This window comes from Diorhabda sublineata, chromosome 7 (assembly GCF_026230105.1).
Source record: "Diorhabda sublineata isolate icDioSubl1.1 chromosome 7, icDioSubl1.1, whole genome shotgun sequence".
In the NCBI taxonomy this organism is placed as follows: Eukaryota; Metazoa; Arthropoda; class Insecta; order Coleoptera; family Chrysomelidae; genus Diorhabda; species Diorhabda sublineata.
In genome coordinates, this window is record NC_079480.1 from 26,599,962 (window position 1) to 26,625,595 (window position 25,634).

A 25,634-nucleotide genomic window follows, 5' to 3' on the forward strand; every position below is an offset into this window, starting at 1 on the left:
ACAACTTTATTGATATTGAATAAAATCAAATTTGGCAAAAAACAAAATTTTTTCTAAACCAGCTTACGAACTTTCCAGCCCTCCTGTTTTTTCGAGGACAACGAAGTAGCAGTGTTAGTGAATTCGGTATGTAAACATGGATAGATGAATTGGACTAGGGGTGCATTTGGTTACAACAAAATGATGCCAAGGCACACCTAGTAAGGGCAACTATGGCTGATTTGACTTTCCAAAAAGTCTCTTGTCAATCAGAGGTCGATTTGTATTCCAAAGAAACGCCTCGTATATTTAAAAGAGTCATGATAGAACGCCAGAAATCGCTAAGCTCAATCTAATGAGAATAGGGAACTTCACCTACATGATTTTCTATGTGAAAGAAAACCTTAGGTATGTATTTACATCGTAAAAACAGAATTAAAATTTTCTGATTCATAAAATACGTTTTATTAAGAGTTTTAAAAAAGTACGGTGTGTTTAAATACCCTGTATAAATGATTCATGTCAGATATCTCAAATACGGTATGAAATAGAGACAAATAGTTTTTATACAGCATGTCTCGAACGTCTTAAGACAAAAATATTGGATGTCAAGATACCGGCGGGTGTAATTTGGGCGCTAACTATCCTTCTTTACCTGTCTGACCAAGAAGGGTAGATAATCCGACATGTATTTTCGGCGCTAAGAAGTGCAGGTAGGTCGAGTCATAAAATAACCCAATAGAGGGAAAGTTGATAGATTTTTAAGTAGGTTAGGTTAGGTTAGGTAAATCTCTTATTTTTTATGTAATATGTACTTGAGTACTAAATAAAAATATTAAGAAATATAAAATTTACTTTATTCTGTAGAGTGTTACAAAAATGTTGTGAGGAAACTTTATTGAGGGTAGATTTTTCATTTAAAAAAAGTGCAAAGTAGCTCCCTCTAACGGTAAATTTTTTCAGACATTAAGTGATAATAGGTCATTTCTCTTATAGGAAAATCTAAAAATACAAAAATATATCTTATTATAAATGTCGGCGATTTAATAAATAACTGTATTTCATAAATCATGTACTTCAGTCGGTTAGCGCCCAAAATACACATAGGATTAAAATGACCCTTCGGTCTTGGCGCCTAGTTTACATGTTGTAAAAAGTACATTAATCCTTTAGCGCCCAAATTACATCCGCCCCAAGATACGAGGGAGGCTCAAATATAAACTGGAGGCTTTGGATGAACACGCGAAAAAATTAGTATCACAAAAGTGGCTGCACTGGGGTTAGAAATGGGCTGCTACAAGCATAGAGAACAGTCGGAACCGCGTAACCTCGCTTTTTAGTGTACTTATAGCCATGAGCTACAAGGATGTACTAGTGTCTATTGCGCAACGCATCATTATTCGTTTTTTGGTCAAAGATAATGTGAAATTCCCGGAAATTTATTAAAAATTAATAGAGCAATTCGGGGATGAGAGCCTATTCAAGACAAGACGCGATATGTCTGAAGAATTGGGTATCAGCGTAGATAATATTGAGCAAACAATTTATGAACGCCTAGATAGGTGCCAAGACTTTTGAATTTTAAGTAGAAATTTATACGCTAGGAAATTAGTACGCGTCTCCTGCAGCAGTATGAAGAGGAAGCAGAAAATTTATTGCACCGAATATCCACTACAGATGAGACTTGGGAACACCACTATATTCCGGAGAGTAAACGCGCGTCTATGGACTGGAGGAAGAAATATGAAGGTTACACTGTAAGGGAGGAAGGTGTTGTGTACCGTGTGTAGGGACAAAAGAGGAGTAATTGCGGAGATGCGGAGTCTACAGACAAAAGCGACGTGATATTCCAATCCGGGATGCAATATTGCAGCAAGACAATGCGCGGCTTACTATGGAAACGTTGAACAAATTTATTTGGAAACCACTGGAACAACCTCCTTATAGTCCTAATTTGTCGTCATACGAAAGAAGCAATTGGCGGAGTACGATTCGAAAGCAAAGAGGAGGTAGAATCCTTCGACCGCGAATGGTTACGAGACGAGCCGAGAGGTTTTTACGAAAAACGCATCCGAAAATTTCTGGATTCTGGATCTTTGAAACCCAAAGCAGAACGACGAGAGATAGTGCGACATTGTCGCAGAAAGAGGCCTGCAGATTGGCCCTATGTAAAATTAGGTTGCAGTTCGCAAAAGCGAAATTTCGTATGTTACTAAGAAAGCAACAACAATACAAGCTTGCTTGTAGAATATTTTTAATATACTGCAGAAAACAGATTACTAAAAACAAAGTGTTGAAGAAGAGCAGCGCTACTAGAGCAAGCAGTATGAGTTGATACAACCGGCATAGTTAGTTACGTAATGTGTCAAACGTGACCGGAGGCAATTTTGGCTAGTAGGCAACTCAGCTGTGACGGGCGGTCGGGCGATCAAAAAGCAATACAGTCAGCTGACTTAGGGATAGAGCTGCGCGCCTTAGCAAACACATCCTCAGTCTATTCACTATTCACTTCGTAGTGATGGGACAAACGACTGTTTCAACGTTTGTTTTTATCGGATAGTTCCCACTACTTCAGTCACTTCAATCCCTCTGTTGGGTCGCTGTCAACATTACCACTGTTACCGGTAACTATACGACGATCAACTCAATACAATTCGAATTTATTATTGCTTCTGTAATGCTGAAATGACCAGCAGCCAGTGACACCTCTGACCTAGAGGAGGTAGGCACTACTGACAAACTAGCTTATGTCATGATCAATGGACCTCCAGCTGGCTATAAAGGTAACAAAAGATTTTTAAAGTTGGCTTTATGCAGCAAATATAGTACTAGTTTTTATAAAAACTTTAAGCCAACATCTAAACATAGATCAGAAATGGTTGGAAGGATTCAGAATGAGTTGAGTGACACAACCTTGCCATGTTTTTCACGGTTTGCTTGCCATAATCTAACTTAATCTATTTAAGATGTTTGTTACATTCCAACTCATTTGTAGGCTGAGACCATACATTAAGTATTTGTTTTATGATAAGTAAATATTACTTATTTAATTTTATATCTGTATTTTTATTTTTGTCCCAATAAATATGTCTTTTAAATACCTTAAAACTTCCACAAATAATCCAAAAATAATGTAAATCCTGTAGAAAGTTTTTAAGCTATTTTGGGTCAGTCGCAGAAAGCCCAAGAACAATCGGCTTTGGGGTCTGTAAAAAATTTCATCTGTAACTGATTCATACTGAACACACTGCTTACACTATCTCTAAAACAAAACTCACAATTACACTGTGTGATGCACGTTTCGATAACCAAATTATCGTCTTCAGAGACTGAAGATAAACAATTTACCTTCTTTCGGTATGAATACTCTGTAACTTATTATTAAAACTTTTCAATGTAAAATTCCAATTCATATTTGAACCACTCTCGTATATGTATCGAAATTTCTTTTTTGTTCATTAGTGTATTTTCATGTTTTTTTTCTGGCATATGCTATGGTAATATCGAAGAAAAAAAATAAAACAACCAAAATTGCATTAAGAGAATAATTTTATTCCGTTTTTGGTATATTTAAATTTTTTTAAGGTTAAAAGTGAAATAATAAACATATAAAGTTACGCCTCAGTTTTAATTATTATTTTTTTGTAATAAGAGAAAAAATTAGATTCAATAACATTTATAAATGGTTTATTCAAACACCAATAACTATTTTTTTTAAATATTAACAGTCTATAAACACAAGAGAGAGTTAGATTTATGTTATAACCACCCTTAACATACAAATCTTGAAGTAGGTTTCAGTATATATTAAATAAATACTAAATAATTTTTAAATGGTTACTGGTAAGAATTCGTAACTTTCACTGATTTTTTTTCCAATGAAATATTTGATTAAAAACAGTATATAATTTATTTTACACAAAACCACAAATCGGCTACTCGATATTGAAGATATTGAAGCTGAATTTTAACACTCGAAGAATACTGGATAGGAAAGATAATTAATTGAATAGAGTAAAAAAATTCAACATCTTTGATGACAATAAGTATAAGTTGTCTCATATAAAATAAAATATTACTAGATCACTTCAAATTTAACGAATTAATACAGTAAAATTGTATTTTTGATTTTTTTCATCTAAAAATCATTAAACCTCCTCACTATAACGAAAAAAATTGTTGACACAATCATAATTTTGATTCATAGTAGTTCAATAATCCACTTAAGTTACGTTTTGATTTTGACCAATGTATAAAGTAGGTCCGAAAAGCTAGCGTTGAAAACCATACCAGGGCAAGTTCTTCGTAGCTATATGTAAACATTGGCCAACCTCAATAGGGCCTTGAACGTGACTTAAGTTGATTTGTTTTCTTTTGTTCTTGGTCGACGTCATGATATGTCAAACATTGTTATGATTTAAAGTATCATCATTCTCTTGAGAATTGTTGGATTGCCTTCGTTCTAACTCTAACAGCAGGGGTACCTTTCTGTTTGTATTAAATTCTTACATTGAAAGCAACTACTATCTAAATTTTTTAAACACATTTATCGAGAGATTTATTGTTCTTTGGATCGTCCGAGTTCATAGCCGTAGTCAGTTATTATCATTGGTCATCAAGTTTAGTTCAAAGCTAATAACTTGAATTTTGTTTATAATATTACGTTATTGCCTTTCTTTGCGGCGACAGGAAGTTTTTCCCCATTCAGGAATGGATTATGATGATCCTGAAAAAAATATATATAGATTTTTATAAGTCACAATTAATAAATATCAATCTTTTCTAAAGAAATTACTTTTGGAATTAATTCAGAAGAAATAATGTATCTGTTGAGAAGCCACGCCAAAACAAGAACTTCAGTCCCGTCCCTGACTTATTTATAAATCAGAAAAAATTTTTATTATCATGTCACATTATATATGCAAGATCTTAACATCTTAACATGAATATGAATGCCACTCAACTACGTCCAAGGTTCAACTTTAATATCCTGGATGCGACTTACACACCCAACTGGGTCGCGGGAAAAACTACCACCCAGCTTGCCTGAAGTTAGTTCATCGATGCCAGAAATAGAATGGGCAAAACTTAGACATGAATAAGGCCACTGTCCCCGATGGATGGAAAAAGGAAAAAAGATAACAACTACCATCCGATTGTTTTAATCCCAGACATTGCCAAAGTCATGGAGAAAGACGAAAATCTTAAGTCCGCTAAAATCATCAGCGATCATCAATATGGCTTTAATAAATATAGATCAACCGGGGATCTCTTGACCTGTCACTAACGTATGAACTGAAGCTATAGAGAAATATGGGGAATCCTGAGCAATCGCAGTGGACATATCGAAGGATTCTGACAAGGTTTTCCATGTCAACCTTCTAAATATATTGAGGTCGCATAATTTTATCAAATTTTTAGATTGCAGACATTTTTAGGAAATTATTTTGTATATTTCAATAATCAAGTTCCGTTTTCAGAGATCGCTTTTACCTTTGGTCTTAATCGACGATGATATGGTTGTCAAAACGTGCGGGAGACACTGCATAATGTGTTTGGAATGAATATCATCAAAGATTCCTTGTGTGGGAGAATAAATTATGTGTGAGAACTTAATTTGCAGTGCAATCTACTATTTCCAATAATCTAAGCTACTTCTAGATCTATGGGTCAAGCAAACTAATTCTAAAGTGTAGTCTTTCATAGTATCTAGTTGTGATTAGTGAATAAATCTAATATTAACATGGTATTTCATGATTAGATGGAATGGATAAACGAGATATATTTGATGGTGTTCAGGTACCAAAAGACATAATAAATAACTTAAAGTTCACTAAAGTTGTGTTTGAAAGTCTACTGTCTTCTATTTTGTTTTCACCGAAGACACTGATGAAAAATCTTGACCTACTTTAGATTAATGATTATCCCAAATAAATAATTTAGCAAGAGCACATTGGACAATAGAAATTTCGACGTCTTCACTGTTTAGTACAAATTTGCTTTTGTCTTTTAATTGTATATATATTATATAAAATAATAGTTTCAAATTTATTGTGACCATACTCAGTGACATTAGAAGAAGAATTGGCATTATTGCCAAATTTAAAACAGACTATAATCACAATCAATGGTTTTCATGCACGTAACTATATCGTCACGTTCAAGCGTTTGGTTTCTTTTCGTACCATCAATGATTAGGTCTCCCTTTGAATGTGGAAATGTAGAACGTTTCGAATTTATCTAGGTTAATGTTTTGCCATGGCCGGTTACCAGATTTAGACCCACTCGATGAGTATGGGGAGAAAGCTGTTGAATTTATATCACCCTAAACAGTTTCTGCGTCAGTAAATCCACGAAATTGAAGTTATTTGAAACGATACACAACCAGAAGACATTTTTATGTCGATGCCTAGACGTGTACAGCTACGACGCCGCCAAACACTTCTGAATGCTGAGGGGCTCAACTTTTCATTGAATGACTTTAAACAATTATTGTTTCAAATTGCAGATGTGTTGGTGCTCAAATTCTATCAGAGCTGAGTAACTTTTCCCATAAATGAGAAGAAACGAGGTATTAGACCCCAGTTTCTATTCCTCTAATGTAAACAGTTTGGTTTACCTAAAAATATCTCAATGCCTCCGCGTACAATTTCGGAATTTGGTTTATAAAACTATGGAAACACTAATATCTATCCCTGACACTTTTTCGCAGTCAGGAAATTAGAAAAAAAATCCAAGGAAAATGAAGCCAGAAAACTAGATAAAAGTAATTCTGCATAATGCATACACTCCAAATTTCAAAATATTTTCCACCATTTCTATCTATTTTTTGTTTGACAAATTTTATTACAAAATGGAAGGGTGAGAGATCCGCAGCTTTTCGCGACATATTTTTGAAAATTGACCAGTCTCCACATAGATCGTTTCCAGCTAGTACTACCAGCCAATTTTTGAGCTATATGTAACTTATCTTTTGACATTTATAAAAAATGTGTAGCAAATATTAAAAGTGCTAGTAAAGACGCCAAGGTAAACAGATACAGCTGCCTTAGGGGCTCATCTGGCCGTGAGACTGCGGATCAACATCAGCATGTAGACTTCCCATATAGCACGGGCCGAAGGAACTGAGTGCAGAGGAAATCCTCATGATGCCACTTACGTACCTACTAGACAGGAATTTAAAAATAAATATTTCCAGTAGGAAGGAATGAGATTTGAATAAGCTCAACTTGCTTTCACATAGTCACACTTATTACAGGGATGGATCTAAAAAATGTGAGCTGTCTAAAGTAAACAAGCGCAAAGGGGGTAAAAAAAATCCTTCTTCTAGCAAAGTATACTTCTCTTATGCTGACTAAACTGGTGGTAAATTTTAAAGATAATAGACTAACGCCTATTGGTTCCAAATTCCATTCCAAACTTCCATTCAAATTCTAATTAAACAATTCCAACCTACACACAAAATAGTTCTACCAAGCCTACAACTATTCAATTACCTTCTTCCGTAGAAACTTTTTTGAGATCATATTTGTATTGGACAATAACTGATTCAACTGTAAAAGAAATTATAATTTGAACAATATAATGTATATATCCACTACAATGTAATATAAAGAAGGACTGGCAGATTGAAATGTGTAAGATAAATAAGGAAAAGTTTAAACAAGGGTAAGGAAAATAAACAGATGAAAATATCATGAAAGGAATCACTACTGTGTGACAATTTTTCTCCATTAATCTCTTCTATATTTATTAAATCATCTCCTAAATATATTCCAATGTCCGTTAGTTAAGTTATAGCTGTGGGTTATAGGGTTATAGATCAGGCATCCAGCCTTTAGAAAACAGCTGAATCAGAAGGATAATCACCACATATTAGAGGGCCTGTTAATCTTTAAAGATTGGTAGGATCTCGAGTAGAAACAGCAAGTAGTTTGTAGTCGCAATCAATTGGTTAAGCATTTACCCATTCTCGAGGTTGCGAAAAACACACACCCAATACAGCAGAAAGAAAGGGGATAGTCAGACATTTCCAATGAATGAATAAAATATCGAGGAGAGGGTGAGTGGTAGTTAATCCCCTGAATGAATTTTGGAAGGGATGGTTTTAATTACGTGTATGTGTGTGCTATAAGTTAAACTCATTCAACCATCTGCTATATAAACACTTATCAATTGCATCATTTGGTGCCTCAACTAAGGAGAGTATTACCAACATAAGAATACTTGATGAAAAGCAATTTTACTTGTTACATTTTGGTCTCTATAGAATGATGAAAACTGTCATTTTTACAGATAAAAGTATTATTTACGGCGAAAGAGACATATGAAAACAGAAAGATGAGTTGATGTATTAGGCAGTGAAAAGAAAAGGCAGTAAGAAGTAAATTACGTATTGACGACGCCAAGTCAATTTTTTTCTTAGTTTTAATTAGAATAATAATTTATTATTTATATCATAATTGTACTCTAAAAAGAAATGAAGGAAATCGAACAAAGTAAAACAATTTTAACACAATCTACAGAAATATATGATGATGTTTCAATATCACGGCCAAAACACAACTGATTGATTCATACAAAGAATTGGTAGCAAGAGAAAAAACTAGGACCGATTGTCACTGAAACTGAAACAGATTATTTGAAATCGAAAATCTCAAGTTAAATGGCGAAACATTTAAGGGAGAAATGAGGTTCAAATATCTTGGTAATGTTATGGACAACATAGAGGAAACAATTGATGCCATCAGACAGAGAGTTTAGAAACGAAGCATATTTTGCTAATTAAATTTTTTCTAATAGCAGAAATCAAAATATGTAAAATAATTAGACCAATAATAAGATAAGATAGTGAAAGATGGTATCTAGCCAAGGTAGACCAAGACAAGTAACAGTATGTCAAAAAAAAAACAGAAATGTCGCGTAAGATACAACTCTAAAATAAATGAAGAGTTACAAAAGTTGTTGAGATGTTTTGGTCATGCCATTAGAAAGAGGATTAGACTCAGGCTAAGCTGAACTCATAATATGGTGATAGACCTGAAGGTAATGGAACTGAAAGGATGGAGAGTTGTTATCGAGAACAGAGTGGTGTGAGGAAGCAATGTCCTACTCCAAGTTGTAGTGCCATTTGTTGAATGTGGTTGAGAAAATAATATCATCAGAGATAACCTACTAAGTGTATTGATACTCTTTTCACAAAGTAAGAGGAATAAATTTGGACTAATATTAGAGTAATAATAGTTGATACACATATCGAGGAAATAACTTATCTGATTCGGACACTCTCAAAGGATAACTGATGAAATGCTTCGTACATAACATTCCTGAACGTATGGGATTCAGGCGCTATAAAATTACCGACGAGCTTTGGAGTTACTCGATCGTTAACAGTGTTTAAACCTCTAATGAAAATCACTAGAGCTAAGAGAAAAAGGAAAAATAAATAGGCGCGGGGGAAGGGGAAGATGGGAAGTAAAGATTCTGGTAAACGTAGTAAAAGGATACGCGGAATTTATTTATCATAAGTACAACCCCGGGAGGGTCACTCAACCAAACTTTGTTTTGTAGAATACTGGACGCATATCCTCGGCATTTGTCAAGCTTTTATTGGCAGAAGGAGGAAAATACAGGGATTTCTATCTAGTGAATGAACTTTGCTTTAAAGCCAGGAGAAAACCGGATGATTCTCTAATTTAGCAGAGGCTCCGTGGACTAGGGCGAGGGCAACAAAGGGAATAACCTGGCAATCAAGGTCTACAAAGCCTCTTCTTTCTTAGTATTAGTAGTACTGCAACAAGGAGTACTAAACAGAAGGGCAAAATTAAGAAGATTCAACAAAAGAAGTATGGAATAAGAGGATATACAGATCAGTATAGCGAATATCTGAGGTAATAGAATCATCGTAGAAGTTTATCACATTCGGTACAATATAAACAAACAGTATTTCAACGATAAATTATCTAGAAATATTTATATCTTCAGCCTACCTAAATACTATGAAGCAACAATTTGTAAATGATCATTTTTTTATGTACCTTCACTGATTGTAACATTCGTTCCAATTCGAAACCATCATATAAATCAACCGTATTTTCATTATCGTCCATGTCGTTCGAATCTGGACACTCAAACATATGTTCTGTGTCACACATACAATCTTGCGCCGCCTGGTATCTTCTACTGAAAGTAGCCGTATTTTCGAAATCTTCTATACAACCTTGAGTAGCTAAAACGTAATAAATGTATGAAAATATGAGGAAAAGTAATGTGAGAGGTTAGATCGGTTAAATGATAACTTTAGCACAAACAACAAATATAATACACACTGAGAAAAATAATATTAATAAATGATAATTAGGTATAAACTCAACAGCAAAAAAGCCGGACACTTGGATTTGGTCTTATAAATATGTTAAATATATTTATCTTTTTATTTTATGATAAGAATTTCAATATCTGGGATTAAGCGTTTAATCTACTTTCTTTTGCCGTATTTTCTTGGTATTTTTATATCACATTTCAAGCGTCCTCCTTTTGCTCTGTTTTTAGTCTCTTTATTCACCCTGTTTTGCCTGTATTATCTTGACATGTTCCTTGACACACTTCAAACGTCCTTGTTTCTTCCTTCATTATTAAGTCGATTGGAGGTATACGACCAATGATTTTGATTTCTTCATTGTATGTAACTTTGTATTTGGCTTAATTTTTCGTTGCGTTTTGTGTAATATTTCCATTACATAATTCTCAAAATCTGTCATTTTCTTAAAAACTTACCCCTAGGTAGCGTACTGTTCTTTGTTGTCTGAAGATGGTACCATTAAAAGACAAAACTATGTCTTTAGTTATGTACTAGTATCAATAAAAGCAGGTTTTTTCCAAGTATGAAAATATTAGTGCACACTTATCAAAATTTATTTCTGACAGGAGTTGTAGGTAAAGATACTTTTTAAAATTCAGGATGGGAAGATGACAACAAATTGAATTCTTTTTGAGGTTGGATGTGACTATAAAACAGGTTTAACTACTGATTCACAATAATTAATTAATGAAATAGGTAAATTAATTGATATATGTTAATGTCGCATTAGTTTATTTCCTTCTTCATTTTAAAACTTCAGATATCTTTTCATCGAATTGTATCCCAACTTTTACTCTTCAATTCACATTTCTTCCGATATGTTTTCTAATGCACTATTTCTTTGAGTTAAAATGTGCTTTCGTAATTATTGGTATCAAATATTTGGCTATAAGTTATCGTTGAGAATGTTGTTCCAAGCAGAAAAATATCGGAATTATTCGATTACTTCAATAATTTGTTTCAGTGTTATTTTCATATCATTTCATCGATTGAACGCAGAATTTTTCAACAATACGTATCTTACATTACCTTGAAAGAAAGCAATGCTCGTTTTAATTGTTTCTCTATCTTTTTTATTTATTTTGTTTATATTGTTAATAATAATTCCGATTTTACATAGAAATTTCGTTAAACGTCAATCAAAATATCTATGGAATGTGCCCGGGCCGAAACCAAATCCGTACTATGGAAATTTGGGAGCGTTTATTGGAAAATCTCCCGATGGTAAGTATGTAAATAGTATTTAAATAACAAAAAACAGTTTAAGTTACAATTAGAAAAATGTCATGTTCATAGAACATCAGTTAATTACGAAAAAAAATTATATTATAGTCTAGCCGTCCTATTATTCACCATTACTTATTATTCGAATCGTTCTTCCAAGTATTTTCCAGGCTATATGCCGCGACGATTATTGAATTAAATTTTATCAAAAAACGTACGATGACTTGACGAGTATAATCAACTGGTTTCAATCTTATTGTATCTTATCAAAATAGTATAATAATAGTCTAATAAAATAGCTCAAAATCTTTGTGTTTATTCATTATATCTCGCTATTATCTATTGTTTATGTGTGTTTCATAAACAGACTTTTCATCAATCAACATCTGCGATACTCGAATGGTTTGGTTTGAAAATAATTTATTGATGATTGATTATTTTTAATAATATAATAATAATAATAAGTTAATTTTCACACACTGTGGCTATTTTCAGTGTTGACAGTATGTATAAGTGAACGCTATTTATAAAGTACCCTTTCATGATGTAAATGTTTATTATTTTGCTCATACGACGCGCCTATAGCTTACGCATGCATAAGTTTTCACTCAGTTTACGACAACTGCTTTGTTTTGATATGGAGATAACCTCTTCTACCTCTCTTAATCTCAGTTCAACGGCCGTCTAGTACTATTTACTGAATGTTTTCGATGATCTCTGGATGTTACAGATTCTCGTCAGTCAAGTTGGAACGGCCACGTTTGAATTCAACTGTACAAAATTTTCCAGTCGCAAATGATAGTGCAAAGTCTAACTGCCTTTCATTTGTGTAGGCATTGTTAACCAAAAATGAACTTCCAAAACGGTTGAAGTTTTAGTGAGAATCATTCAATTTGCACGCGCAAATTATGTTGATAAATGCTGACATCTTCAGGTTGATGTCGGATATTTTTCAAGCTACCCCCCGTATTTTCCATAGCAAATAAAGTCAAATTCAAATGAAAAAATTTTCTTATAAAATGATTTGAGTGATAATGATTTAGCCTGAAGCTATAGTAAATAATTTATTATAAGCATATACCACGACTGAAAAGATAGTTCTTTCAAAAAATGCAAATGATTGTTCATGGCGTGAAGTTATTATCAATAGTTTACGAAATGAAACGGAATGAAATGGAATTCTTTTAGAAATAGGAAATCCATATTTTTACGTAAATTTGACTATCGAAAGAATAATTTCGAAACTAAAGTCTGGCTGGAAAAACAACTAATACTTGTTGAAAACCATCTAATAATATAATGGATAGACTTCATAATTCTTAAATTTAATTTTTATTTTAAAAGTTTTTCTTCTTCTTCTTCTTACGTTAGGACTAGGTCCTGTATTTTCATTAAAGGTTTGCCAGGAGTAGTTGGGATGCTGAGGACCAGCTTTCATACCAGGTGGTCGTCCAGGAGGTCGAGTTGTGTCAACATGGTCTCTCTATTCTCTTCTGCGGCTCCTTGCCCATCTTACTACATCCTGAATATCGCACATGTCCCTTGTTTAGGGGTTGTGTTCTCTGCTCTAGTTTCTATTGCATATGTCATGATCGGCCTTACGCAAGTTTTATATATTCTAATTTTACATTTTGTGATAATGTATTTATTTCGCCAAATTAAATCTCTAAGGTATCCTGATATTAATGCTGCCTTCGTTGTTTGTGCTTTTAATTCTTTCTTTAGATTTCTATCGCTTGTTATGTTTGTCCCTAGATATTTGAAGGACATCACTTGTTCTACACTCTGATCGTAGATCGCTAGTTTACATCTTCTCGGTTCTTTAGATATTGTCAGAGATTTTGTTTTTTGTTTGTGGATATTTGCATGTTGTACGTGTTCGCTATTTGTTGGAATTTATATAGGAGCTTCTATAGATTATCTTCGTTTTCCGAGATGATTACTGCGTCATCAGCATAGCATATTATTTTTATCTCTTTGTCTCCCATTCGGTATCCTCTCTTGGCTTGCTTTACTTCGTTGATGATTTCGTCCATTATAATATTGAACAGGATTGAGCTAAGGCTATCCTCTTGTCTGATACCAGTTGCCACAGGTATTTTATTGCCTAATTTGTTTGTCGTTCTCACAAAGGTATAATTATCGGTGTTAAGTTTTTCAATAACTCTTATTATATCGAGGTGATTTAGTTATTTTAAAAGTTCCCGTAGAAATATCACAGAATTATTCACTTTTAAAATCAATTTCTCAAAGAGGACAGCTATCTATGCCAAATATGGAGGTAAAGCTGATACGTAGATGGATTTTTTTCATATTCTTCTGAAAACATATTATTTTTCAAGGACAATAAGCATCCTTGTATATCATATAATAATAATGATGATAAGAACGTCGATATAACATAAGATGGCTAGTCTCTATTTTTTTGTACATGGTTTAATCATTCTCATATTAACATCGAAAAATACAATAAGGAAATGATTGAAGACGAGGCTGAAATTTCTGAAAAGAGAATTATACGAAGGTTGTTTTTTTTACTCAATCTCCGATTGCTTAGTATGATGGCCAGGAATTTAACAGGTAATTGATGTACGTTGTAAGCGACTGTACATCTTCTTTGCTCAAACGCTCTGTCACTGGCGAATCCAACAGGTAATTTCATTTTAAATTGCAGTCACATAAACATGACTATCGCTGTTGACTCTCCCCGCTAGAGTAAATTGCGAGCCGTTACTCGTTTCGTGCAAGCAGAAAGGAATAGTGCAACTGAACTACATCGAAGAAAGAATAGAGTGTGTTGAGACACCCTTATGAGCAATGACATTGGTCAATGGTGTGGCAAATTTAAAAATAACCAAACTGATGTTCTTTATGAACGGGATCAAAGACGCAAGTCTGTCACTGCAGACGAAATTGTTCAGAGAGTTGACCAAAAGGTTAGGGAAACTCGCTATATCACCATAAAGGAATTATCGAAGCAATTACCGGAAGTTTTAAAATTTGCTCTGTACTCTAACGGTACTGAATAATTGCTCCAGAGAAAAGTTTGCGCCTGATGTCGACTAACATCCACCAACCTCGCCGAGTGGGTGCAGCTTTGGAGCGTTACAATACTGATGGAGAATATTTTCCGAAATCTCTAGTGACAGGTGATAAGACATGGATTCTGTATGACACGCCCGAAACGAAACGGCAATCATAACAATTAACTCACACATATTTTTCAACGAGACCCAAAAAATTCAAACAAATCGTGTAGTTAATGCAGTTATGGAATAACAATGAATACAGATCCATTTTGTGGAGCTTTACGACGCTTACGGACAGATCTTAACAAGAAACGAAGGGGCATTTTGACTTCTGGAATTATTCTGATCCATGGCAATGCCCGTGTCCATAGCGCTGGTGTAGCCCAAAGAAACCGTCATAACAACAAAGCTTGTTCACAGATATGACAAATGTCTTAGTCGTCAAGGTGATTATATAGAAAAATAAGCTGCGTTGTACCTTACTTTTAGTGATAAAATCTTTTTTGTATATTCACCCGTCTTTTTTATACAGCCCATCGGACGTATAAGAAACACAACCCCCGTAGATAGATTAATTAACCGTTATAGATTTAAGAAATCCCTCTTTTTAAAAAAGGAAAATTATTGTATACAATTGCGGTTGTGAGCATGCTTATGAGAGTGAGACAGATGTATGTATGTCTTGCACCATTGGGTCATCGTCCTTTTCAATCTAGACCAAACCGAGTGTTTTAGCAGATAATAAATATGTCAATATTTTTGTGAAACACCCGCTTCTATCACTCGTACGAGGGTGTTCTCAGAATGAACTGGCCCAAAAAGAAATCTCCTTTTAGCTCCACTTACTTTTCCCAGCGATGTTCAATAAGTTCGTTACTCTTTTTTTTCATAAGTATCGTCGAGCTCCTCAAAATAGCGATTAACTGCCGACATTACCTCTTTATAGTTGGAAAATCTTTGATCGCCGTCATTTTTTCAAATCTGGAAGCAGAAAATAATCCGAGGAAGCTCAATCTGTTGAATACGTGGCATAATTTAAACTTTAATTTATCAATTTTTGTCATTGCATTAACGGATTTGTGAGCTGGTACATTGTCTTGACGAAACAACACTTTCTTCTAAGCAAATACAGCCGTTTTTGCTTGATTTCTTCACTGAAACGCATAATACTCGCCGTTGATAGTTTTTCAAGATAGACAATGAAAATCCCAAAAACCGACGCCATGATCTTGCCTGCAGATAGAACGGTCTTTGCCTTCTTTGGAGCCGTTTCTCCCTTTTCAGTCCATTGCTTTGATTGTTCTTTTGGTTTCGAGTGTGAAGTGATGGACCCACGTTTCATCCATGGTTATGAAACGTGGCTTTATTTCTGAAAAATATTGCCAAACACCAGATGGAAACATCTCCACTACCCTGTTTCTTCAACATTTCTTGAGTCCTCACTTCATTTGGTCGACCACTACGACGCTGGTCTTCGCAGGTCGTACGGCTTCGTTTGAACTCTGCTACCCTGTTGATAACGTAGGAGCAGTCGCACCCAGAGTAGAATCTAGTTCAGCTTTTATATTACTTGGTCTGAGTTATTTCAAATAAAAATATTGTATCACATAACGATGACCAATTTTTTCTATGTTTACAAATTCACTGAGAACTTCACTATTGATAACTGCTAAATAAATACTAAATATAGTATAGATTGTATACTTTCTAATACAGTGGTATTTTTCAAACAAATACCGCCATCTTTAGGTACTTCTGTGACATTCGTCGTAACGCCACATAGGTCAAAATCTATGAGTGTGCGAGATCATATTTGAAATAATCATATAAAAGGAATTATCATTTTCCAGAAACCATTTCTTATGTCTGTAATTTTAAGAGTTTTAATATTTTTTTTATATGTATTTATAGAATATTTACAAGAAATTGCTTCTACTTTCGAAGAATATGGAGATTTGGTGAAAGTTTACAAAGGTCCATTACAAACTATATTGTTGGTTGGTAATGAAAAATTTGTAGAATTTCTATTGAGTTCCAGTAAATTGATCGACAAATCTGATGAATATGATAATTTGAAAATGTGGTTGGGAAATGGACTTCTAACGAGTACAGGTGAATTAGTTCTATATATTGACAAAAAATTTATTTAATTTTTAATTTTTTGGACTTCTTTATATGTTTTTGTGGACAAATCGTCTCAATTTTAGGTCTCTCAAGACTGCAAATCAGTTTCTAAAACAGGTAAAAAATTGTCGTTTCAACTTCCTTCGGTCTTTATCTATCTATCTATACATTTCTATCAACGTTTCTTTGAATATTTAATTTTGAAGAAGATGAATACATACATGAAGTATTCGAAAGCTCGGAAAATATATTAAAGTTAGTCCAATTTGGTGTTTTATTGCCACGTTCCCAATAAGAAACCACTCTTAACTAGAAAATCTGCAGATTTTCTGATACCATCTGTTAAAGTGTCAAATTTTGCATAGAAACGAATAGGACGGTGGACAGTGAACGAAACAGGACATGTTACTGTTGTTCAAGATCCAGTTATCCAGATCCAGTTAATGCAAAAATTGAATAATTTTCCCTTTGAACTGAATCAGCAAGCTATTCTACAGAATACCTTTCTAATTTACACACTAAATGGTTGATGCAAGTTAACGATAGCATATATATTTAATTTTCAAACAGAAAAGACCTATGATCAAGACAATTTAGAAACAAAAAAATATAATGATATAACGACTTTTTACAAAAAAAGTACTTTCCATAATCATTATTTCACGTTTTTAGGCACTAAATGGAAGCAACGTAGACGTTTGATAACGCCAGCGTTCCATTTCTCAATATTAGAAAATTTCGTTGATGTATTTGAAAGCGCTAGTGACATTTTTATTAAAACTCTAGCGACACAAGCTGAAAAAAAATCCTTTGATATATATCCCTTGGTGTCTTTATTAACACTTGATATAATTAGCGGTAAGTTTTCTTCGCATTTATTACTTCACAAGTGGATATTTTGCATATCTCGTCTGTAGAAGTAAGTCAAAAACTCGACCTAACATCAACTAATCGAAAACATATCGTTCCACTACCTCTTTCCAAAATTACCAGTACATCTTCTAGCATTCGTAAATGGAGTCTTCCCCGCTCGCAAAAAAATATTGTGGACATAATTGTAGGAAATCGTATGCTCTATAACATTATACCAGTAGAACTGAAAGAAAATGTTGGTGTTTTATAATTTTGGAAACTCAAAATTGCGGCCGCATGTACTTGGTTAATATTGTATTGCTTTTCGTTTTTATAGTCACCCCTTTATTCGTGGGGTTATTTAATAAACACTGACTCTTGTCAATTTTTTTTAATACTATACAATACACTTAACTAACTTATAATAATTCACTTAACTAATTTATAATAATTCACTTATCACTATCACTTAACTAACTTGAATAATTTATTTAAATTCTTCGATTACTTTGTAATTTTTCCTGGTCTCTCCGACTATAAAATTGATATCAGCTTTCGATTTAAAATATAAAAAGTGAGTCCTTCAGAACCATACAATTTGAAAAAAAAATTCTTGTTATACGAACATTAGGAGCCGAGATAAGATGATTGTCAATGTATTGCTAAATATGTATGATATTTTTAGCGCGACTTTGACTAGTATTATCTCTGATAATCGTATTACTTAACTTAAAATAGTTTATTTTGACCATGGTTCATTCATCTACTACCTTTTTACCTCCCATGAGCTGCATACACACAAATAAATTGAAATTGGGTGGAACTGCACACACACACACACACATAAATTAAAATTGGCTGGAGCTGCACACACACACACATAAATTAAAATTGGCTGGAGCTGCACACACATACAAACACTTAAATTGACAATGACTGAGTACAATGTTGAGGCAGCGCTCATTACTGGTAAAAAGCAGCTGGAAACGATCTAACTGCAAGTCGGGGCGCAAGAAATAACATCTAAGCTTTATATGCGCTACTTAGGTGAAATAATTGAACCTCGGATTAACTTCAAACACGACGAGGACCTGTTGGAATTATAGGGGCTGGTGGAAAATCCATGGACTTATCCAGTGGTTGATGCTTAACACGCGCGTGTGTGTACATTGCCTCATGACTGATATTATAAAATTTCAATTTATTCCGATTGTAATGATAGATTTCGATTTATACCTTACAAAAATAAGTTTGTGTCGTATAACAGGTAGAAGTGACCTAACCTGTTAATCAAATGAAAGTATAAATATACTATTATTTAAAAGCTACAGGTAGATTTTTTTCACCTGTAACTTGTGGTGGAACATTATGGTACTCTTATAATTGTTAATTAATGCCACAATTCGTTTTCCTAATTTTAACTTGTTACTTGTTATTTATGTTGTCGTCGATGTAAAATTCGGCAATTTCGGCTAATCACTACTGTCATGCCGATAAACGACATAAAAACGTTAAAGCATTCCAAAAAAATATTTATTTTAGATTAACACAATTGATTACAGTTATAAGAAAACGAATGATTTGACAACATGTAAATACAAGCGTAATATATCTACAAATCAATATTTATAAAAAAAGCTGCTTGTCATTCGTTAACGGCGAACAACTATTAGCAAACACATGGCCCCCACAAGGGTGGTGCTGGTACATCTTTGGTTACAGGGCCCAGGCATACGGAGGGCTCGGGCCTAGCCCCCTATTAATTTAATTTTCAAATTTATTGCAGAATATTGGATCTTAAAATGAAATATATAATATATAATTATGAAATTGTCGCAATTAAATTTAAATTCTAGATTAGTTATTATTTAAATAGGTGCTCACGAGCTAGTTACTGTTTGCAATATTTGCATACAACGCTTGCTCGGGCCCCACACACTACCTCTACTTTCTCCTTCTACCATTTAATACATTAAGGGAATAGGGGCGATCCTGATCCTAGTTACAGGACCTGCAATCAAATGTGGGGGCCGTGAGCAAACAAACAATACTGTTTTCTAGAAGTTTCAATTGAACCGTTACTCGTTTCAGAAACTGCCATGGGTATATCAATAAACGCCCAAATAAACAACCAATCCGAATATAGAGCTGCCGTCAAAGAGATGTGTTCCTTGATACATTCCAAAAATTATTCAATTGTTGCAACAATAGGTTCATATCTATATCCCTTTACGTCTAACTACTACAAAGAAATCAACACATTGGAGAAACTTCATTCGCATACCATTTCGGTAATTAGAAAGAAAATGGAAGAACGTAAGGAATCTGATGATAGTGAAGAAGACGACGATATAGGTATAAAAAAGAGAGTTGCTTTTTTGGATCTGTTATTAAAATGTACTGTTAACGGTCAGAATTTATCTGTGGAAGACATTAGAGAAGAAGTGGATACGTTTATGTTTGAAGTAAGATAACATAGATTTTTCCAATGATATTTAACTTATTGATGTATATTTTCAATGCATTCAATTTCACTAAGTTAGTGTATAAGGGTTCTGAATTTATTTATATATTTTTCTCGATGGTGGTGTTTCCTCAAGTCACCTGGTGTCAATTCTTGACAGATTTACTGGATGCAATAAACATAACCGTATGTCTGAGCGTATCATTTTAGTTACGTAAAATATTGACAAAAATTTATTAAAATATATTTTCATATTTTAGGGACATGACACTACTTCATCTGCAATATCTCTCACACTTTATGCTTTGGCAAACAATCCAGCAGCTCAGGTAATTTACTTCGCTATAAATGCGACCTCATTCCACTTGGCAATCAATAAGATTGTTTTATTATTATTATTTAGTATAGGACAAGCATAAATACGCTTTTAACCCATTTATAAATAAAAAATCGTATAGACTACGTATATAAACGTATAAACACTAACAAGTATGAACCTGTTAAACCTTGTCTTTAGTAGAAGAAATAGAAACAGTCACATCTCAGAGTCAAAATGAATGGTATTGAGAAACTCGAAGTGATTAAATACTTACGTTTAAAAACGCTATGATTCACAAAGATTTAGTGCAGACATTAGAAAAGTCTGTAGTGGTATACGACATAGGGAGGGAGTTGTCGTGAATTTATGTGGATAGACGAGCATGTGTAGCACCCACAATCGCTAATGAACACTTAAAGAAGTCCATGATATTCTCTAGTAGAATAGACATGGTACATAATGTCCTTATTGCCGAAATTAACATGATAGATACCACGAACGTGTCAAAAAAACACTTGCAAGTTTTTTTGCCTGCATTTTAGGCAAGACAACGAAAATTTTCTTGCAATATTGCAGATGGCGCCTCATGTGTGATGTCGGTTTTCGTATGTCGCAATACAAAAATGTCTACCTTGTTAAGAGTAATCTCCAATTTTATGAATAGTATAATTGTTTTACTTTCTTTTAATCTTTATTCTTTGTTTATTGACGACGTGGTACATTTTTATAATTAATAGTATGTAGTGCGATAAAAATGAAATTCGTGTATTGTTAAGACGTTATTGGAAACACAAGTCACAAGTCGTGGTAGCATGGAAAATATGTGAAAATAGATTTGACGCTTGAAGAAGTAGATAACCAAACTTGTACCAGCACTCGGTAGTTATCAGACTCTCTTGGACTTCCTAACGATACCAGATATATCATAAAATCATTAGGTAAGATCTATAAAACTTAGTTAATCGACATTCAAGCGAATAGAAATGTTCAAACAGCTTCTGAAAGATGATAGTATAAACGAATTTTTACTTGCGATGGAAAATGAATACATATAAGCAACCCGAAAGTGAAAAATTAGTGGTTAGATTGAGGACAATTACCAAAACCCGTAGCAAAGAGAGGTCGATTCAAACGAAAAGTCTTGTTGTGTATCTTGTGGAATTACTAAGGTTTAGTTTACGTCAATATATGCGAATATATGAAGTTTTATCGGAGAAATATCCATATTTGGTTAACCGAAAGCAAGTTCTCTTACAGTAAGTTAACGCTAAACCATATAAGATCTTGGTGGCATTGAACTCCTACCAAATCCAGAACCTTGCACTATCAGAATACTAATTATTTAGATCCATGACGAAATTCTTTTCTGAAAAATCCAGTGCGAGAATTTTTTTCATTCAAGCCGAAAGAATGATTTTATCGTCTTAAAGAGCTTGCTGAACGTTGGGTTAAAGCCATACGATGGGCTATACTTCTAATGTTAAAGCTTTCTGTGTTAAAATATGATGAATAATGGATGATTGATGAATGAAATGAGTGAACATTGGAAAGCGATATTATTTATGATAACAATGATGAGTGTTAATCACCGCTGTATAAATTCCAGGTGCCATTTAAGCAGGGAAAGTTATGCTATCTTTTGTTAATTACTTACCCCGAAGTTTTTTAAAGAGGCATAATTTTTTAGGAAAAAGCACTTGACGAACAAAAAATTATATTTGGAAACTTGGCAACAGCTAGACCCAAAATTGGAGATTTGCAAAATATGAAATATTTGGAGATGGTTATAAAAGAAACGTTACGACTTTATTCGTCAGTACCTTTTTTTGGAAGAACCGCATCCGAGGAATTTGAGTGGAGTAAGACAAATATTTTCGAAAATTGACTCTCAAATTGCTTATATAACTTTGAAGCATAATTACGATCATTCTGACATATAAATTTTCATTTATCGTTCATAATATTTTTTACGATTTCGTGTGATATTTTGATCAAAGTTAATTATTTTCCCAAATTCTATGTTCATACTAAGTTATCAATACGACAAAAATGTACAATGTATTTATTAAATTTTTTTCATTTGTTTTCGTTCTACAATTAGAGAACATTTATTTTATTTTTAGATAATATAATCGTTCCAAAAGGTCAACAGATTGTTATATTTCCATACATAATACATCGAAACCCAAAAAATTTTCCGGAACCTTTGAAATTTATACCAGAGAGGTTTGAAACCATTGATGGAACCCGTCCTTACACATACATCCCGTTCAGCGCTGGACCTAGAAACTGCATTGGTAATTACAACTCAAATATCAATAATATCATCTTTTTGCTTCTTATACAGTTTGGTTTTTAAACATATCCAATTTAGGAAGATTTTCATTTTTTCTGTCTTATTCTGCTATTTCTTCGAGGTGATTTTTTTTGTAATCCCCCAGCATAAACGTCATTTTTCCATCAAGGCAGGGTACCGGCAGAACAGATGCTCTACTGCCTGTTCTTCGTTAATGGACAATCGTTATTCATTACCAATCCCCATTTCTAGAGTCTTGTGCCAACAGTGATGATCCCAATGGTCTACTAGATGAATTGAATCGTGAATTTTATTAACATTTCTGTTTTATCTCCATTCATCCTTTACCAGACCGCTCTGGATATCGTACAATAACTTCTGTCAGACCATTTATCCGATGTTTGGTTTTTTCAACAATTACATCTATAGTAGCACTGTTACTATTTTTTTGGCATCTTCTTCCTTTGTGCAAGCCTATCTACTTTAGAACTTCCTTTCTCTTCGTAATGTCCCGGTATCCAGCAGAGGCCTTCTTTGGTATCACATGCTACTGTATTTAAGGCTGTCTGGATATCTGTTTAGATTGTTGTGTTTTTGTTTGATTCACTACTTTCCCTAAAAAGTTGGGCAGTTATCTCTTTTGCTTTTATTTTCATTTGGATATTACAGCCATTTTTGAGTCGGTAAAGCTTTTGAATCTCCAGTTCCTTTAGAACAAGATCCTGCTCTTGCTCCATTTTTTGTTACAGAGCTATCTATTAAGATGAATATTTCTTTATCCCCCACGATTTTCATCCTGTTCTTCTCTTGTAGGACTGTTTATTTTTGTTCTCTTCGTAGTTTGGAAAAAATTGAAATCTAAATTCTTCAAAATATCGTAAATCTAAGGATGTTTTTATCTTGAGACATACTGTATACTAGGGTATACAATCATTTTCTGTTGTTGTTTTGCTTGAAGGATATCACATCCAGTTTTGTTTTGAGTCGGTGAAGCTTTTGGATCTTCAGTTCCTTTAGTAATAAAACCTTCTCCAGTTCCATTTTTTGTTTCAGAGCCATCTATTAAAATCAAGATTCCTTTATCCGCCACGATTTTCATCCTATTCTTCTTTTGTAGGACTGTTTATTTTTATCCATTTCGTAGAATGAGAAAAAATTTAATTCTAGTCTTCAAGAATGATTTATTCAAATCTCAATTCCTCAAAATATCGCAAATCTGAGGATGTCTCCATCTTAAATGAGACATACAGTATACGAGTGTCTACATACATTTTTTGTTATGTTTCAGGACAAAAATTTGCAATGCTCGAAATGAAAAGTACAGTGTCAAAAGTGTTGAGAAATTATGAACTACTTCCGGCGAAAAACCATCGACTCAAACTAGCTCCTGAATTGATATTAGTCTCCAAAAGTGGTATACATTTGTCGGTAAAAAAGAGGGAATAAAATAAAAATTATGTATGCCCTACTGTTACTGACAAGCATTATCGAAATAGTGAAACTAATATTTTTTGCAGCAATTCATTTTTTATATTTTTTTATGATAGTATTTAAGTAAATATATTTTAACTTCAAGGAATATTATATTCTTTTCCACATAAATGAAAAAAAAACATAGATAAACGAATTGGAAGAAGAGAACTAACTCAACACTTGCTTCATTTGGATTTCAGTTACTTTATACGAGGGTTGTTACTGAAGTTTTGCGATAGAAAATAAAAACAAATAGTTATAATTGGATATGGCTTTATTGTTTTTAAAAATATTCTCCTTTGAGATCAATACACTTTTGTATGAGTTTGAACCAATCGTCGAAGCCTTTTTTCCATTCCGATTGAGGTACCTTCAAAACATGTGTTTTGAACGCATCAACCGCTTCTTCAGGTACAGAAAAACGTTGTGGGCGGATTATGTTAAAACACGTTTTGGCTTGAACTGATGCGTGAAAGCTCGCATTGTCCTAGTGGACGCTAATTCGTCTTCTGCGATTAGCTTCCCTAATTTTTTCGAAAACTTCTGGCAAACAAATGCTCCTATACCATTCAGAATTGACCGTTCTAAAAATAGGCAACCATTTACTTCAATGTGCGCGAACAAATTTTGTTGGATTTGGCTCTTCTTGAAAGACCCATACAGTCGATTGTTGTTTAGTTTCAGTTTCATATGTCAAATTATGCGAACAAATCTTTTTACAACCAAATGTTTATGCAATATTGAATGTATGCGAGTGGAACTAATACCAAAGTATACCACAATCTCACGGGATGTCACATAATGATCCTGCAATATCAGTTTTCGCACAGCATCGATGTTTTCTGGCACAACAACCTATTATGGACATCTTTCACAAAATTCGTCTTGTAGCGAATTGCGACCACGATTGAATTCGGAAAACCATCGAAGCACGGAGGCTCGAGATAGTGCTTCATTACCAAAAGTCGAAGCAGTTGATAGGCACACTGCTGTTAGTTTAATCCACGTCAAAAGTCATACGAAATCATCGCAATAAAATGTTCCCGATTTAATGTAATTTTTTGAGTAGATGAATGTTTCAAGTACCTGTAAGCAATTCAGATTTTACATATTCACATCAGTGTTGCCATATCTCAAAGCTTGAGTAGCCGCCCTTGTATTCTTGTATTAATGAAGCAACAATTTTTTGTGCCATGGGAATTCGAAAATTTGCTATTTAAACATGAACTTAATTAATAAAAATATACGTTTTGGAACGGCCATATGAGATAGATTCGAAAAACACTTAGACGTTATGTATTTTCAAAAACGCATTTAAAAAAATTATACAGGGTGTATCTTGTGACAGTGACCAATACCAACTTTCTTATTTTGAATGCAGCCTCCTGTATATTATTTAATTTCAAATAATTTCATATTTATTGAAAAAATATTTCACTCGCTGCGTTACTTTCAATACTTATATCCCATTTAGCTCTTAATATTGAGAAAGTAAGCAAAAACCATTCCAACAT

General features: G+C 33.6%; 2 protein-coding genes across 3 annotated transcripts in view; one reads left to right on the forward strand and one right to left on the reverse strand.

The window, feature by feature from the left end:
* Window positions 1–3,780: 3,780 nt before the first annotated feature.
* Window positions 3,781–25,634, reverse strand: part of LOC130446747 (neuroendocrine protein 7B2) — a 32,060-nt gene continuing 10,206 nt past the window's right edge. Inside the window, exons 5-7 of one of the 2 annotated variants that reach the window (XM_056783164.1) lie at window positions 10,017–10,207; window positions 7,476–7,532; window positions 3,781–4,705 (exon numbers count right to left, since the gene is read on the reverse strand). In XM_056783164.1, coding sequence (XP_056639142.1) covers window positions 4,631–4,705; window positions 7,476–7,532; window positions 10,017–10,207 — 323 coding nt within the window. In that variant the 3' untranslated portion in view covers window positions 3,781–4,630. The remainder of the gene's footprint in view (window positions 4,706–7,475; window positions 7,533–10,016; window positions 10,208–25,634) is intronic. The other variant, XM_056783165.1, reaches the window with a different exon arrangement.
* Window positions 11,230–24,226, forward strand: LOC130446746 (cytochrome P450 4c3-like). Its single transcript, XM_056783163.1, has 8 exons — window positions 11,230–11,563; window positions 16,504–16,704; window positions 17,389–17,574; window positions 19,660–20,033; window positions 20,293–20,361; window positions 22,039–22,210; window positions 22,475–22,648; window positions 23,936–24,226. The coding sequence occupies exons 1-8, from the start codon at window positions 11,383–11,385 to the stop codon at window positions 24,091–24,093; spliced, it is 1,515 nt and encodes a 504-aa protein (XP_056639141.1). The 5' UTR covers window positions 11,230–11,382; the 3' UTR covers window positions 24,094–24,226.

Coding starts and splice junctions, on each gene's coding strand:
- LOC130446746 (XM_056783163.1), top strand. CDS start 11,383: ATGCTCGTTTTAATTGTTTCTCTATCTTTTTTATTTATTTTGTTTATA. Junction 11,564..16,503: donor TATTGGAAAATCTCCCGATG/GTAAGTATGTAA, acceptor ATGTATTTATAG/AATATTTACAAGAAATTGCT. Junction 20,362..22,038: donor CAAACAATCCAGCAGCTCAG/GTAATTTACTTC, acceptor ATAATTTTTTAG/GAAAAAGCACTTGACGAACA.